The following is a 17548-nucleotide window of genomic DNA, read 5'->3' as shown; positions in this document are numbered from 1 at the left end:
GAAATGCAGTTTTTCATCAAACTGGTTTATGGTCGTTTCTGTTTAAGCTATGCAGTTTTCGCACAGGGTGGGCAAAGTTTTTCTGCAAAGGGCCAGACGGCAAATATTTTAGTTTAGGCTTTGTGGGCCTTGTGATTGTGCAGCCAACATCTCAACCTGCCACTGCAGTGCAAAACAGACACAGGCAACACATAAACAAATCAACGTGGCTATATTCCAATAAAACTTGATAGACATTTTGTCAATTATATCTCAATAAAGTTGAAAAAAGATAAAGAGAGAAAAACTTTATGGACACAAATATGAATTTAATTTACTTTTCATATGTCAGGAAATATTCTTCTTCTTTCGGTTTTCTTCCTCCAACCATTTAAAAATGCAAAAACCATTTTTAGCTCACACGCTACAGGATAATTACATAGGTAATAAGTACCCACAGGATATAGTTTGCTGACTCCTGTGCTAGCATTTTAATCACAGAAAAGAGTGTAGCACTGGTTCTGGTTCTTCATCACAAACTCAATCTTCTCAAGGTCTACTACTCCACAAATTTTATCATCCCAAACATTTCATTCATTTCCAGATAGAAAATTCTTGAAAATCCAACTAAGTCACTAATTTTAGTTCTACAGATCTAATATAGACCATATTTTAGCCCATTTCTTGGTTTATAATCACCTGTCTTAGATTGTGAATAACTAATGAAAGAATCAATCTGTACTTCCTATTTAAAAAAAAAACAAGAAGTATAATTCAATGATTTATGCAACTACAATACCACAAATAACAGTAAAACACTCACTTTTGTCTCCACTTAATGAAACTCTGAAATATAAGTTCATTACTTGATTTTATAAATACCTCTATTCTGTATATAGCATTATCACTCCCAGGTTTGCTTCTTTCAGTATGCTGAAGGCCAAGGGTCTCAATACTGTGGGCAAGTGGCAAAACCTAGTCCTGTCATGGTGAACTCTTTAAAAATACTTACCATCATGAATCAGTGTTGCAGAGTTCATTTAAAATTCTTTGGTAGATTAGCTTTCAGACGATAACTAACAATTTAACCACAGATTAAGTCAAGGAATTCTGAATTCTGAATGAATTTGTTGTTATTCAGTAGCAGAACCAAGTCCTGAAGGGTGCTACTTCTGTGGTACCGTCGAAAACCTTCAAAATGTTCAAGGCATTTGTTTCAACATGTAGACTAAGGCTCAGAAAGAATTTTTTGCATCTGCCTGATTTCACGGCAGAGACAAATACAGAATTTTGACAGTGTACCTCTGAAATGATCATTTAGAATTACTGAACTTCACAAAATGTTTTAAAATATAAATTCATGGTACAATTATACTGTTACACAGAAGACCAACTAGTAATAAAATCAAGCAATAACAAATGATTAAAATGTTCAAAGTGAAGTGCTTATCAAGTTTAAGAGATAGCAGAAAGATATTAAGAAAAACTGACCTAAATTTACAAATATACTTTAAAATCGTGTAACTTCTAAAACACAGAAGATTTACATTTGTTCAAAATTTGAACACATGTATTTGAGATATGGTTTCATATGAATGATGACCCCTTGGAGAAATGACATCTATGGCAACCACAGACAGTAATAAGTAATACTTAGATAAACAACGTTAGACAGAATTTGGCCTCCTTACTTTTCTCAAGACATCTACTACTTATGATACTAACAAATTATTGATTTATATTGTATATTCTATTTAACTCCAAGAAAAGCAATATTACATTTGGTGCTTCAGAGGGTATGCTATAGCAACAAAGAGTTTTGAAAACAAGTATTTTAAATATATTTTAAAATATAATTATAAGAGTAAGAAGATTGTTATAAATCAGAAACTAACACACTATTGTAAAGCAATTATACCCCAATAAAGATGTTAAAAAAAAAAAAAAAAAAGAGTAAGAAGACATCTTGTCATTTTAATAAGAGATAAACTATAAAAAAGAGCTGATGCTTCTGAAGTATAAATATTCTTTTTACTAGAAGGAATAACTAGTAGTCTTGGAAATTTATAGCATAAAATCACTGTTTTCACTGTAAACCTTCTTTATTTATGCCCCAACACTGTTCAGCTTTTCTCCCAATACTTAAAAATATATCTTTATTTTTAATCTTCCAGTGAAGTTATTTAAGATAGTCTAATAAATGCTTCGATTTACTGAGCACCTAGAGGCACCATGCTAAACATTTTCAATACATTAGAGAGCTCATCCTCACAATGTCCCTGTAGATATAACTTCCTTTGCTAGGAAAAAGAGAGTAGAAAAATTCTCATTCTTCTTTGTTTTCCTTTTCTTTTCTTATTTTTTTCTCCCTGTACTTCTCAAAAAAATTGCCCAGGAAAAAAAAAATTGTTCAGTTTAAAAAGAAAAAAACATCTCACGCTTTGCTACCTTCTTCACATACATCATGTACATACCACTGTGACTGTTCCACAGGCACCCCCCCTGCCCTCGCCAGGGAGTAAAACCTTAAGATTTTATGTTATCAATTCTTGAAGATATAAAAGGCATTTAGAAAATATTAAATTATTAATTTCCAAAGTGATTCAAGGACTGCTCCATTGATATCACTATATCCATTTTAATTGGTTCCAAATAATTCTTTGAGTCCCTAGCAAATTCTTACTGGCCATTCCTTACTTTCCTCAGACATACTGAGGTTTTATTATAAATGCTGAGTAGTAAGGCTGTGTCTTTATTCCTCTTTATCTCACCTTACTGTTTTCCCCCTCCCTCCACCCATCTGACATTGTTTATACAATGTAGGCAGTTCAATCAATCTATGTAAAATTGAATTAAATTAATGACCTTCACTAATTATGATTTTCATAAAAATCTGACATTCATTGAGAATATTTTATACAGGTGTATATCACTTTATAGGATAGGTTGATTCCTGGCAGTCGGTCTAATTTCTATAAACCAAATCATACTTTTATCCCTAGGGGAAAAAAACTGGTCCAGATTTACACTTGTGAATGTTATAAATTTTTAAAAATCATACATTTAAAAAGGAAAACAACTAAGAAATAATGGTAAAAATTATTTCAAAATTAAACAAGTACCATACCATAAAACATGTTCTCTTTGACCTACATCAAAGAAGTAGAAGACACGCCCTTGGTATTGTCTGCCTCTTGAAAATGGGAATTTCCTACATTTTCTCTATGCTAGTATAGTGAAACCCCTTGCCTATGTGATCAGATGTAGGTTTCCTCTATTTTAAATCTCCTCTCTTCACATACCCGTAAAATTGCTAGCAAAGTTATGAAAGTTCTTAATGCAGAGGCCCATATATAACACAATTAATGGTGCTTAACAATGCAATTTTGCAATAGAGTTCAAATATTCATTTGTCCATTCATTTTTTCCATTCACCCATTCATTCTTCAAATATTGGTAAAGTGCCAACTATGCACCCCATAGTATTGTAGATGCTGGGAATACAGTGAGGAACAAAATATAAAAAATCCCTGCCCTCATGGAGCTTACATTCTAGTTCCTCAAAAGGGATCTCCAGCTAAAATATAAGTACTCAAAATCCAAGAGGAACGCTTTCTGAAAAGCTCCATTAGTCAGATATCTCAAAGGAGCAAAGGCTACAATAAGTACTGCATTTGTAACATGTTTTATTTTTATCAAAAATAAAAATAACGTCCTGTTAAGTTTATTAATTTCCTTGAATTTTAATTTATATTTAAAATTTCTAATTTTCCTCAATTTACACTTCCTAGCTATTTCTGATAAATTCTACAAGCTCCTTGAAGAAAGTAAAAGAGAGACCATCCTTTTAAATTTCCAACCTAATTGATGATCAACAGGTACCAATCAAGTGATGGTCTTCAAAAAAGCAATTCTTTGTTATAAAACAATGGGCCTCACAATTATAGGACTGCTGTAATTTGCCACTGCTGCCTCTGCATGACTTAGCCAACTGACTGGGGTTTTGATTGAGATGCCAGTACTTAAAATAATTTGTTAGTTGTCTTAACTTCTTTGTTACTGCCCCATTAACTGAGCTTATGCTTCTTAGTCAGCATTACTAGGTGGTAAAGACTGTTAGAAACTGCAGGCTTTCCCCGTGGCAGAGATTACAGCTAATTTTTACCTGGCATTGCTGTCAGTGCAGTTACTGCTAATGTGCTCTGGACCCTTCTTTCACCAAGCTCTTAACTCCTGCTCTGCCCTTGCTTTCCCTAACCAAAATCCTTGAATTATTCTAAGTTTAATATGGCCAGGCCACATCTGTTGCCAAGGTGAGTGGTCCTTCATCTTTTCTTGGGCTTCTTCTCCCTTTTCATGTCACAGCCAATGGTAATGTTTTCCACTTTCACCGCAGGACTCTTTCCACCCTTTCACTGACAGGACACCACAGGCAATCAGGAAATTTGTAGATATGCCACAGAGTGATAAAGGATGCCAAGCTAGGAATTAGGATACCAACTTTGCTCTGCACAGAAGGATTCAGAAAGATCTAGGTGTATTAAGAGAACTATCACCCTGTGTATGATTTCTGCATTTTCATTTCTATATTCATCTCTCTGTATCCACTCCACAATATTTACTGAGTGCTTATTAGGTTCCAGGGACTGTTTGTTATACAGTTGGTTTCTTTTAATGAGAACACACTAACACTGCTTCAAAGCAGGAGTGGTAAATCTCTGACCTACAGGTCATATTCAGTCTTCAGCTTAATTCTGTGTGGCCCAGAGAGAAGCTATCAAGAAATGAAATCACAGCAGGCCTTTTGCAGTCTTTACAAGCAATAAGATAGAGCCATAATTCCATGAAGAGAGGAGGCTTGTATCTTTCTCCTTTACTGCTGTGTACACCTCTCACTGTCTCTATCTCTTTGCTTTAGTTTTCTATTCATTCTGCCTCATTCCCTTAACTGGTCATATAGGGCAATGGGATATATGTTACTTCCTATATTTACTGAATTACATTACCATTTTCAATTTAAAGGGCAGACCAACTGAACATTTCATACTTTTATCCTGGAATAAATAAGCCTTTTTGTTTGGCTGGGGGGTGGGGTGAGGGATGGGGTAGAAATAGGTCTACAGTCCTTGAAATTTCTTTCAGAGATTGTCCACTCATCAACTCAGTAAACTGAAATTCCATCTTGGCAAGTATAAAAATTGCATTAAAAAATAAAACAATAATAAACATTGTACTTTAAGAATCTACACCAAAAAAAGAAATACAATCAAAGTTAAGGCAGAAGTGTAAAAGGTAAATAAATATTTCATGGAGAAAGTAAATAAAAATCTATCCAAATAATTATTTCAACAAAAATAGAATAGAAATAAACGCATTCAAAGGAAGAGTTAACATTTATCATTTTTATACACTGAAAATAAAAATTCTCCACTCCTAAGAACCGTTTTCACGCAGATTTTATCACAAAATTACTTTATATTTTCCAATTTACAATTTCTCTCTTCAGTAGTTGCTATGAACTATAAATTATTCACTTGATTTCCCAGAAATTAAATATGTTCCTAAAAACTCTATATAATCCCCAATTACATAGGCATACTATAGTATCTTTTCTTCAGCACACACAAAAAACTATGATAATTATAACTTATTCTTTATTTGTTATCTTTCTACAGAAATTATCAGGATTAGCCTTACCAGGAAATTATACACATTATAAATACAAGTTTTAATAGACTACTGATCATCAGACTGTTACGTTATATTTCTAGAACATGATATCACAAATTAAAGTCATTAATTCCAAAACAATAGTTTATTAACAAAAAAGTACAAAGAAGTACAAATGGACATCCTATTTTCCCCCATTCTGGTCCATCTATCTATCTCCCTTTCAGTCCATGGCATGGCCTTCTTCAACTAAAAGACTGGGTAAAATACCTCTCCTCTTTCCATTGGGCCCTAATAAATACATAATGATTTGTTTGGGGATGCTTTAAGTTATACAGTCCATGTCAATTTTTAAAAAATGTTTTATCTATATGAATTGCCATAAAAGCCTCTTCCCTTGCAATACACCATGTACCTAAACTGAATGAAACATATGAACAACATTCATAAATCATGATTAGACACAGGGAAAATCATATCACTAGTATGTTTGCCTTCAAGTAACACTTTACAAATGAAAGCTTAGAGGTGTCAAAAAGGATTTTCATAGATATTTACTAGAACACTTCAAGTCAAAAACATCTTGTTAACTGAACTAAATTGAGGTACATGGAAAACATTCAGCTTAGTTGTGTTTTCTGCACTGATTTTAAAGCAAAGCTACTTACATATCTAATCTTACTGATCTTACTGCTATTAATTTCAATTTTCTCCAAGAATGGTACAATTTATTTCAATAAACCTACAGTTAATTCCATACTTCTCTTTCTACAAGCCCAAAGTACTTCTCTAAATCATGTTAAAGTCCCAATACTTTGTGATTTCTCTCACAGGGCTCCTTAAAATACCAATGCAAGATGGGGAGATTTAGTAAACTGCCACATTCAGTAAATAATACACAATTTGCTCTCTGCTATGGCTCATCAAGACAGAACATATGAATTAATTTACTGATGTTCCTAAAAGCCTTGTTTATAATTTATTAGATTATACAGGGTTTTTTTTGAGTAGTAAGCTCCAGGCTTTTGGTTTGTGGAGGGAGCCAGATCAGAGCTTACCACAATACTTTACTCCCTGCTTAGAACTATTCTCATAAAGAACATGAGCTCAGTGTTGGACTAGGCTGTAATAACATAAGGTGCTATAGCAGTGACACATTTTTTGGGAGCTGGAAAATTCAGATGACCACTCACTAAACATAAAATCATTATTCCACAAAGATTTTATTCACATCGAACTTGCACAGTAGCAAAAAAAAATCAAAACATAACTAAGCCACATATCAAAGAACAATATACAATAGAGATTTGAATTTCTCAATGGCATTGGAAAGTATTTCCATAAATAACATTTACAATTCTAGTGTTAGGTCTTTCAAGGTGTCTGAAGCTTCACAGTGCTAGAATTGATTTTTATCAGAACACATGCAAAAATGTGCAACACAATAATCCATATTAATGACACAACAAAGCACGCCAGTTATTTGTCATTCCAGCACGGCCATGCCACTCTATGTTCTAAAAACAAACAAACAACCCCCCAAATCCGGGTCCCATTCATTCTTCAATTATGCCTTTAGTCACTCTGTTTTATTATATTCAAACAGTCACTGTTAGTGCTCTTCACCACGACTTTCAGGTTGACGTCACTCCCTGCCTGCTGGCTGTCAGGACTGGGGGACGCCCCTCTCCCAGACTCACCTTCTTCCGGATGTCTTCATCGTTTGCTCCGAGAGAGGCATAGAGCTTGAATGCAGCCTGGCGAAGTTCGTGAGCATGCTTTAAGTCATGATCAAGCTATGGGAGGGAAAAAACGATACGTTCCAACCCAGTCCACAAATTAAATTTTCAATAAAACTAATAAAGTAGAGTTGAAGAAAAAATATGTTTTAACAACTATTAACGTATCAGTGCTGGTTATTTTGGGTTTCTGCTCACATATGACTGAGACCTTGCTGTGTCTGTGTCAACATGACCTGGAATTCTTGCAGTCTGCTTCTGTCTAAAATGTGACACTGGTATATGAAAAATCTTTGTGAACCTTTGAGCCTTAAAAATTCAGTGTTTCTAGATGGTAGCTTTAGTGGCACTGGTGCTTGCTAGCACCAGCTCTTTTTTTTTTTTTTGGCTGTGCCACGCGGCACACGAGATCTTAGCTTCCCAACCAGGGATCGAACCCGTGTCCCCTGCAGTGGAAGCACAGAGTCCCTGGACCACCAGGGAATTTCCCACCAACTCTTTGAAATGCTCTCAAAAAACACGGCACAAGAACTTCCCTGGTGGTCCAGTGGCTAAGATTCCACATTCCCAATGCAGGGGCCCTGGGTTCGATCCCTGGTCAGGGCACTAGATCCCACATGCTGCAACTAATTAATTAATTAAATTAAAACAAAACAAAACAAAAAAAATGGCACACTCAGGCCTTTCTAACCCCGGAATACAGCTGATAACTTGAGTGCTGCTGCAACAGTATCTTTAGAAGGTTTTCCTAAACTTTAATAGTGCTAACCACATTTCAGCATTTAAAAAGCTTTTAGAAGCAGGAAAACCTTTGTAAAAATGCTTAATAAACAACAGACCATGGTAACCATTACTACCTGTCTATTACAGCTATCTGAGAATTATGTTCAGGGGGCTTTTTGGGGATAAATTTATTAAAATTACTTACTGGTATGAAACAATTAATGCTATCTTTTCATATGCATAACTGGCTTTCTCAGTTATCAATTCTTCCATATACCTGATTTATCACCAAACTACCATAAAAATAAAAGAGAACCGTGTTCTCAGGACACTTTCAGTGACTAAATATGAACCAGTAAATATATAAGGCATATCAGTAAAGTAAATAATTTTATAACTAAGAGATATAACTTATCCAAATGATTACAACTTTTTCCAAATGAGTTGTCTTGGAAAGGTTCACCCTTATGCAAAGATATAGGTGTTTTTCATAATATTCTGAGACCCTCTTTTGAACATTCCTAAAGAACTGAATGGCACACTAGCAAGAAAACCCTGACAATAATAACATATTTTCATCGACTAAGAGAGTTTTAAGTTAACTGTCACTGGTGTGTGAAGAGGGGGAAATCCAACTGGGTAACATCATTTAGAGTAACAACAACAACAAAAACTCCACAGTAAAAAACTAAAACTCAGTTGGGTTCTGAAGGCAATTATTAAGAGTAGCTCCCCAAATATTTTGATCAAAGCAGGTACTGATGGTTTATGGGAGGAATCTCCCAATATATGACACTCATTTTGATGTGTAAGTTCTAAAATATCTATTCTTATGTCTTAACTACTTTCCAGTCATAACATTTATTAGAATATTGACTTGGACTAAAATACAATGAAAATCAGACATTTATTAACATGTAAAAAAGTCTCTCTTATGGGTCTAGTACCTATACTTGTATGTCAGAAACCACTGGATAATCCATCATCAAAAATAAAGGTGACAAAACAAACTAATATTCAAGTTTAGGAGATTTTTTAAAAAGTTATTATTATTCCAGTTTTACTGTGATGGAAATAAAATGGAAAAACCCTAAGAAAAGGGATAATCTTCTATATACCAGTTAAATGTTTTGCACATGTGTAAGCTAGACGTTCTTGTAACTATGTTTCCTCACTCTCACGTCCATCAAAGTGTTCTATTTGCCTTGCTGCCATGGTCAGCTAAGGGTGTTCAGGAGGCTGTAGTTAGGACTTGCTCATATGTCTTTGTACTTTGAGTTACTGTATCAGTGAGCAAGTAGCCAGAGGGAAAACAGACAAGGCAGCTGCTTCAATATAACCTATCACTTCTACTAGAAAAACAATACTGCTGAAGGAAGAGCAGGCACATAACTTTAATACATAAAGGGCAGTGTACATTAATACAAATATCAATGGAAGTTATTTTAGGCCCTTTCTGAGGCAGAGAAAAGTTATACCCTTAATAGTTTGTTTCATTTTCAGTGTTAAATGCCAAATGAACAGTTGCCTACCGGATGAAGTTTTTTGGAACTCAGGGGCATGGGAGAGGTCAAGAGAATAGTTTAAAAAAAATTTACCATTGGGACCAGTGGCATCAAAAATACAGTCACATTTGTGAAACAGTACTGGTTACTATTTAGGAGGCAATGCTCTCTATACCATGACCTCCTTAAATAAACTTTCTCTAACAGAATATTTCTCTCTCATGCTTAGAGAAGTGGATATGACAAACACGTGGAGAAAAACAAAAGCCAAAAAGAATATCTACCTATTCTGAGGAACTTATAGTTTGAGAAAAAGTTAGCACAATTTGGTCCTTGATGGTCTCAAACTAGAGGTTAGATGGTGCTTTAGCTGTCACTAGCAGGCCCAAAGCACAGTTTGAAACTGCAGAAAAGAAAGAAGAGATGGCAAAAATTAGAAGAAAAGGTAGCAAAAGAAAAAGACAGTGGCGGAGAGTAAAATAAAGCCACTCAGTCGCCTGGAACAAAAGATTACCCTTGTCCTAAAGAATGAGAATATAGTGACAAAGCTGATTCTGGGACTTTCAATAGCATTAGATGATGTTGATATAATGTCAATAACCAGCTTAGAGACCCCACTATTTTGGGGTTAGCTGGGAATTTGGGATGCAATTTTCTGATTATCTCCTTACTAAAAAAACTTCTGACAATAAACATGAAACAAACTGGATTCAAAACTCATAAAGTGACATCATCTACGTTACTAAAAGATTTCTTTATTTAAAAGGGCTCTGAACTATTAATTATCAATTGGTTCAAAAGTAGTGAACAGTAAGAAAATCTTTTTAAAAATCCCTCTCTTGAGCTGCTGAAAAGGAAAAGAGAACATACCCTTTTAATATCAGTGATGGCACTCACAGAGCTGGGATACTTGAAATAATCAGCAAGCATGGCAATGAGGTGATCAGTAATGCTAGCAATTCTCTGTAGCTCAACATCTGGTTCAATCAGATAGGCGAGTGTCTCAGCTCCTTCAACTCTCTCCTCTAGTAACCTCTCCTTACTGCACATTCGAACCAAACAAGGCAATGTCTGGAAGGTAGTGATATTAATTATTTGCTTTTTGGTAAACGCAAAAGCATGATGGAGATCATATAGTAACTATATCAACCCCACAGTTTTTACCGGGAGTCATGTTTGTGATCAAATGTTTCAATAAAGACTTTCAGAGGATAAAAGTTTTTTTTGGAATGTAAAAACACACAAAATTCAGTGCATATTAATCATTTACACTGGCACACTAAACTAAACATATATTCAAAGCACATTAATATAAAGTCTAATTAGGCTCTTGTGATCGGTAAGACTGAAGCTTTATTGTACAACCTTACAAAAGACATTTAAGAATCCCTAATAATTCATTTCTGATGCTCCTGCCCTGTCTACATATTTATTAACCTAAAATACATCCAGCAGTTTAATTAGGAACGATTTTGTCTTAGAAAAAGTATGCTATCTTTTCCTTAATGTGTGTGATATAGCTGGGATGACTTTCAATTTTTGTTTAGAGTTTAATACTTACAGTTGCAAAAACAAAATGCAGCTTTAAAAACTCAGTGATCTTCCCATTAGTCAGATTCTACCAGTTCTCCTGTAATCCAAGTGGAATGCATCAATCACAGTTCCTGAGTTCTCCAGAGAACTCCCTGGAATGACTGTGATATCTACTAGTCCAATTTTACTTCTGAGGTCCTTCAAAAACCTTGGCACTGGTCTTCGTAATTTCTCTACATTAGGTTCTCAATAAAAATATCCCATGTTTATATTTCTAAGGCTGATGAATCAACTTTAAAGGATAATGTGGTAATAGAAACTGAAACATCAGAATTACAGGAAGACTTCCTCTACAACCGCAGGCAACTATGCTTTGTTCTTTTCTAAGTTCCTATTATAGCTTGACCACAGAGTTCAGCACTTTATTGTTCACTGCTGATTTCTTATCAGGCTGGTTCCATCTTTTAAATATGACCCTAGGCTTCCAAGAAGAAAGCCTATTCTTATTTTCCTTGGAACAGTTACCAACATTTATCAATACCATAAACTCATGGATTATTGAATTTAATGCTCACAACTACTACACAAAGAAGATACTTATTAACCTAGTTTACCAATGAGAAAGAAAAGGAGCGGGAGAGCAGTTAAGTAAGGGCATGGAAGCCCTCTATGCAGTGCTATTTACTTAGGGGGTCCTCAGATCTCATTAAATGTCTTGCTTCACCAAAGACTAAAGGAAACATTAATCTTCTTAATGTTCTTTTATCCTTGGGTTCGTTTTGAACACTGATAATGAGATCTCACATTCATAAAGTGACACACTATCAATTTACTTACAGTTGTTCTGTTCTTTATAACTAAAAGCTGTTTAATGTATTTAATACATTGTTATTCTCAATATCCCTTTGGGATAGATGAACAGGAATTATTGCTTCCATTTTCATAATTAGGAGTCTGAGGCACCACAAGAATAAGGGATGTGCCCAAGGCTACCGACCCAGTCAGTGGTAGAAGTGCTAAAACCAGAATCCAGGTCTTAGGACTTTTAAGGGCTAGTCTTTTATCTGGGCTTTTCTGAGTTCTAGTTGCATCTGACACACCACAATAATGATGATTGCTTTCATGTGTTATTTACTTATTCTTTCTCATTATGCCTTTTGATTATCTGCCATGTGGGTGAAATAAAGTCTTTATCTATAGAGTTAGTGAACTGCTTGCCTACAAAACTGTGTTGCAAACTTAATGAAAATCAAGGACTAAAATATATTTTCTATTTAACCTGAATTTTACACATTTTTATAATTTTTACATCCTTCTAATTGCCATAAAAGTGAAAAAGGTTTGACAAGGAAAGATTTACTTTGACTTTCAAAACATATCTAAAACCAATTTTTTAAAACTACATGTCATCCCACTGAAAAGCATGGTGTTTTAATATTATTTCATGCTGTGCACGCATACCATAGTGATAAATGCGTAAAAATAAATAGGAATACAAATATTTATATTCAACACTTATATGCCTGGATAATTTTCACATGTTTTTAGAAAGAATTAATTCACTCACCTTTAATACAATACAGTTGTCATCTGTCCGAATTGCTCCAGCTCTACACATGTAAGTTAAACTGGAATAAGATGGCAGAAAGTAAGTTTTTGCTTGTGTTTTAAAGCTTTAAAAACAACAACCACCACCTACTTGCCTTTAAGATATTATGGGGAAAAAAAAAGACAACTACTCTTACTTATCTTGAGGGAGAAGGTTTTGACACTCCCTTATCTGAGATTCTGTTAATTAAATAGTCAAAGAAAACTATGTGATATAGGCAGACAGTAAGCCAGAAGTTTTTTAAAATACCTACAAAATTGTTTTAAAAATAAATGGCCGAATGAATGGGTCAACGATAAAGCAAGGTGCTGGGCACACTGGAGTTCTCTATACTTTTCTCTATACTTTTTGTTTGAAATTTTCCATAATAAAAAGGAAAAAATTTTTAAATAAAATATAAAGTTAACAAAGTATCTAAATTTAAATGAAGTTAAGTTGGGATATTTCAACTCCAAGAGCAGTGGTAGAAGTATCACAGAAGCAGCATTTAACTTGTAACACTTATAGCTATCCCTATTAGCTAAGACAGTTAAGATATTAACTAGTTAAGATATTAATTAGTTAAGATATTAACTAACTAGTCAGAGGTTACCAGAAGTGGCTTTGAGAATTAATTAGTGATTTGGCTCTACTGAAAAACAATTTACCTTCACAATTATATCTGGCTGTGAATAAGAATACAATTACTTTCTACTCTCTAAGCAAGTACTGAACATTAAGCAATTAAGAAACTTAAATTAATGGCTTTCCTTTTTGAATTAGATTCCTGTGGTAAGCTGGAGGGAAAAAAGCCTAAAATACCCCATGTTCTGGCTTCTAGGGAAAGTTATAAACAAGTCAGTAAAACTCCTTACTTACACTGTAGGAGATGAATTCTTTATAGCTGTTATCATTATCTTAAGATTTGTTACTACATTGTTTTTTGAAACCAGTTCCATGAGAGTATAACCTTACTAACAAAAAGGCAAATGCTCAGTTTTGAAGACAAAAAAGCAGACAAACAAAAAATACAAATCATATAAACAAACAGAAAACAATTCATGATGCAGGAGTGATTCACTGAAAACTCCTCATTCTGGCCAAAATATTAGAGAGCCACGGCTTCTTAAATACTGAAACTAAACCATTCACTTAGCACAGAACCCTACATAACAGGTGTTAAACCTATCTGGTAATGTATTGATAATTACAGAATTAACATGTACTGAATGCTTACATGAGCCAGGAAGTGTGCTAATAAGAACTTTACATAACTATCTTATAAATGGTCACATCTCTATGAAGAATCTTTGTTTTGTTTTTCCAAAATTGAGGAAGTCACATTCTCTGAAATCATGCCTTGGTTATCAACTTCAACTAATTCTCACTATTTCTATATCTTTATGTTTTCCTGCCATAATACTTAGCATAATATGTGTTGGTTAAATCTGATCTAATTCTGTGTTATTTCAACTGAAATACAAGGAGAAGGGAATGTAATGAAGTAATTTTCTGTAGGTAGTCTTAGATGTTATAAGAGAGTTCTTGTTGGGCATGCCACTAGTAGTAAACTGAGTATAAAACTCACATCCATTTAAGAAGGTATGAGATAATCCCATGACTTTCAAATTTCAAAATCCCAAAACAAGATGGGGATTGAAAGTGAGCTCAATAGGCTGTCCAAAAATACTCTAAATTGATAAAGCACTGTCTTTCTTCCCACATTGTCTTGACCTTTACCATTTTGCTGATGTGAGCTGCATTTCAATGGGCTTATCCCTCTGTAACATCTTCACAAAAATTTGTGGTAACAATTCTCCATCAACCAAAACTAGAAATAAAACAAACAACAAGGATTAAGGAATTCTTTAAATCTACAAAGTTCATAAATTAAATTGTGTAGGTGCCACTGAAAGTTCCAGCCTACCATTTACCAGGGTCATCGATACCTGGGGGTTTTCAAAAGCTAAAACTGAGAAGCATTTCAGTGCCTGCATTCGAACCTGTAAAAATAAATGAACAAAGCATTTATTTTAATTTTGCAAATATGAATTTTAATGTCTCAGAATCTAAACTCTTCTGAAGAAATAACTATTTAAATCTGCCTAAAGTACTAAAGGAAGGACTCAAGGGAATAAAAATAAGACCTGTATATCTGAAGAGTACAGTAAGTTAAAATTATAAAAAGTTAAAATTAATTTTGAAATAATAGAAAAAATAGGGAGGAAGTAGCAACTAAAATGGAACTAGATAAATCCCTATTCAAATTTAAAAGAACGCTGTAAAAAATACAATGCTGGTAAGGCAAAGGGAACTTAATAACAATTACTAATTGCCTTTCAAGTGGGACATTTCTTCTTCCCAAATTACAAACCAGACAACTGAAGAGAAGACCAAAAAAAAAAAAGAGTACTCTTGTAGTTGTGTATGGGATGGGGAGTGGGGGAAGAGAACAGGAGAGGAAAGAAAGTTATGATAAAAGTTCGAAAAGGACCAAACTAAAACTTTAGAAATACTTATGAATTATGTTACTATACCTCAAAACTAGGTAACTGGTGTGGGATGATACCAAGGGCTCAAACTCTTGACCACATACAACATATTTTATAATTTGCAGGAGCTCCTATGAGAGCTGTTATTTTTCATTCTTTTTGTTCAGCTTTCACCAGATGACCTCATCCTCACTTCCAAGCCTGAGTCTATATATGATGTTCTCCTGTGGAGCCTGAGATTGGCAGGATAGGTAGCTGAGGTGTGAAGAAGCTCTGTCCCTCACTTGGGCAATGCTCTGCAGCACAAGCACGTGCCTACAGGTGGAACCTAGAATATGTTCATGACACTCTGACAGTGGAGCAAACCTTGGCAAGAGTAATGTTACCAAAACCTTTTTCCTTCTACAACCTGTAACTTGCCATAGTAGATAAGGAAGTCTAGTGTGGAAAAGAAAAGAAAGAAATGAAGAACTTAATGAAGCTAGAGGATGGAAAAGAACAAGAACAGTAAATCGCCACCCCAGCAACTGTTTCTTGACATACAAGTGCTGACTGGTCTCAGCCTACACACAGTACAGAGCAGAGGAAGCAGCTCTCAGTATATATGTCCTTCCCTTGCCTCTGGCTAGTTTCAAGCTGGTTCCATTCCCCACTCCTATTCTTGTGAGATCTTCACCAATATCTAACTTTGGATGTCTGAAGTAGGGAAAATGTACATATTAACAGGGCAGACCTGCAATAAAGCTAAGGACAAAAAGAGCAGACTAGGATCAGTGCAAATGGACAGAAGACAAAAATGACAGTTTCTCTGCTTTACAGGAAATTCCTAGCATATTTAGTTCTAATGTGACACAATAAAGACAGTGTCCCAATATTTGCTACAACTTACCAGTTGGACAATAATGAAATGACCAAAGTTTTAACTAAATGCCTGATAGTATATCATGACACTGCTTACCTATATATAAGAGATAGTAAAGAAATTTAACACAACGGAAAACCCTTGACTTTTTAAGTCAAAATACAAAACAGAACACATTTTATATGTTGATGTATATGTGGGTATATGCTGTAAGTTTCAGTCAGTGTGGCTAAATAAAGGTTTCAAATAGGAAATCCAAGGTCTTTCCTGTTATAGCAAGCCATTGCTCCTACATACTTCAAGGCATGACCTCACTTGCAACTTTGGCACTGACACCATACCAGAAGAGACTACTAATGATCACAGGTAAAAATCAATAGGAACTTATACCACAATCATATCCTGAAGAAAGAAAAAAAAAAAGGAAAGGCAAGGTAGATTTTTTTTAAGTGTACTCTCTCTAGAGGTAAAACAATGCCCCATAACATTTTACTGATAAAATACTATTCTTGATCACAATATCTACCAAAGAAACAACAAAACGTGTGCCTCTTTCCAGACCAAGACTCTAGAAGCCCAAAATAAAGTATAAAAGTCTGGCCATAATTTTTAACATCTTACTTTGTAAGATACTGAGGTTAGCAGGTGAGCAATATTCTGAACTGCACCATGATTAAATAAAATTGTTTGATGATCTGGACCCTGTAAGAAAAGAGAATATAATAATACATTAAGAAGAGTAATGATTCATTCCAATAAAACATTTACTTAAATGGAGAAAACCACATTCACTACAATGTAGAATTTTTAGTTTCCCTTCTCCTGTATAAACCCATTCCCAAAAAGCAGGATAGACACTGTTTTCAGTCCTGCAAAGGGCTGTAATATCTTAACCTCTCATCTCAGTTCCATAGAACCGCTGCCTCCTTAGCTCCCTAAATAAGGAAGGGGGCACAGAAGCTATCCTGGCATAGGCCCTCACACCATTACAGCAACAAAAGCACTCCAAATTCTGCATTTCATGTGCATACCCTTACCCTATGCCCACAGGAGACAGTGTACTCATTCTTACAACTTAAGACCGATGACCTAGTCAGGGGAACTCTAAAACTAATTAATTACAAGAGAAACTGGACCAGATCCTAAGCTACCTCAACACATCTGGGAGGTTGGAGCAGTGGATGGTAGGAAACACAGCACTGCATAACTGAGAAGTAAACATGTTTTAGTTCTCTTTCTCTCTAATTTCTCTTAAAATTATCACTTCTTAGAGTAAGAAAGTGAAGTAACAGGAAAATTCAGGTATTTTATTTTTTACCAACTCTGTTTTCTACTAATCAATTTACTGAAGATCATCAAAATGGCACAAGCTAAAGATTAATGCAAGGCTTTGAATTTGCCAGTACTTAATTCACTTCTTTTATGTCCCACCAATTCACTCAAATAATGAAAAGTCA

General features: G+C 34.7%; 1 protein-coding gene across 3 annotated transcripts in view; it reads right to left on the bottom strand.

The window, feature by feature from the left end:
- The window catches only part of ARMC8 (armadillo repeat containing 8), a 104461-nt gene that overhangs the window by 39583 nt on the left and 47330 nt on the right, over positions 1 to 17548 (bottom strand). For 2 of the 3 annotated variants that reach the window (XM_065877037.1, XM_065877038.1), the window contains 6 exons: positions 16713 to 16793; positions 14665 to 14740; positions 14478 to 14568; positions 12717 to 12777; positions 10487 to 10687; positions 7350 to 7445 (listed from right to left, as the gene is read on the bottom strand). In XM_065877037.1, the coding sequence (XP_065733109.1) occupies positions 7350 to 7445; positions 10487 to 10687; positions 12717 to 12777; positions 14478 to 14568; positions 14665 to 14740; positions 16713 to 16793 (606 nt within the window). The remainder of the gene's footprint in view (positions 1 to 7349; positions 7446 to 10486; positions 10688 to 12716; positions 12778 to 14477; positions 14569 to 14664; positions 14741 to 16712; positions 16794 to 17548) is intronic. The other variant, XM_065877039.1, reaches the window with a different exon arrangement.

The sequence above is a fragment of the Phocoena phocoena genome, chromosome 4 (assembly GCF_963924675.1).
Source record: "Phocoena phocoena chromosome 4, mPhoPho1.1, whole genome shotgun sequence".
NCBI lineage: Eukaryota > Metazoa > Chordata > Mammalia > Artiodactyla > Phocoenidae > Phocoena > Phocoena phocoena.
This window is presented reverse-complemented; position numbering and strand designations above follow the sequence as displayed.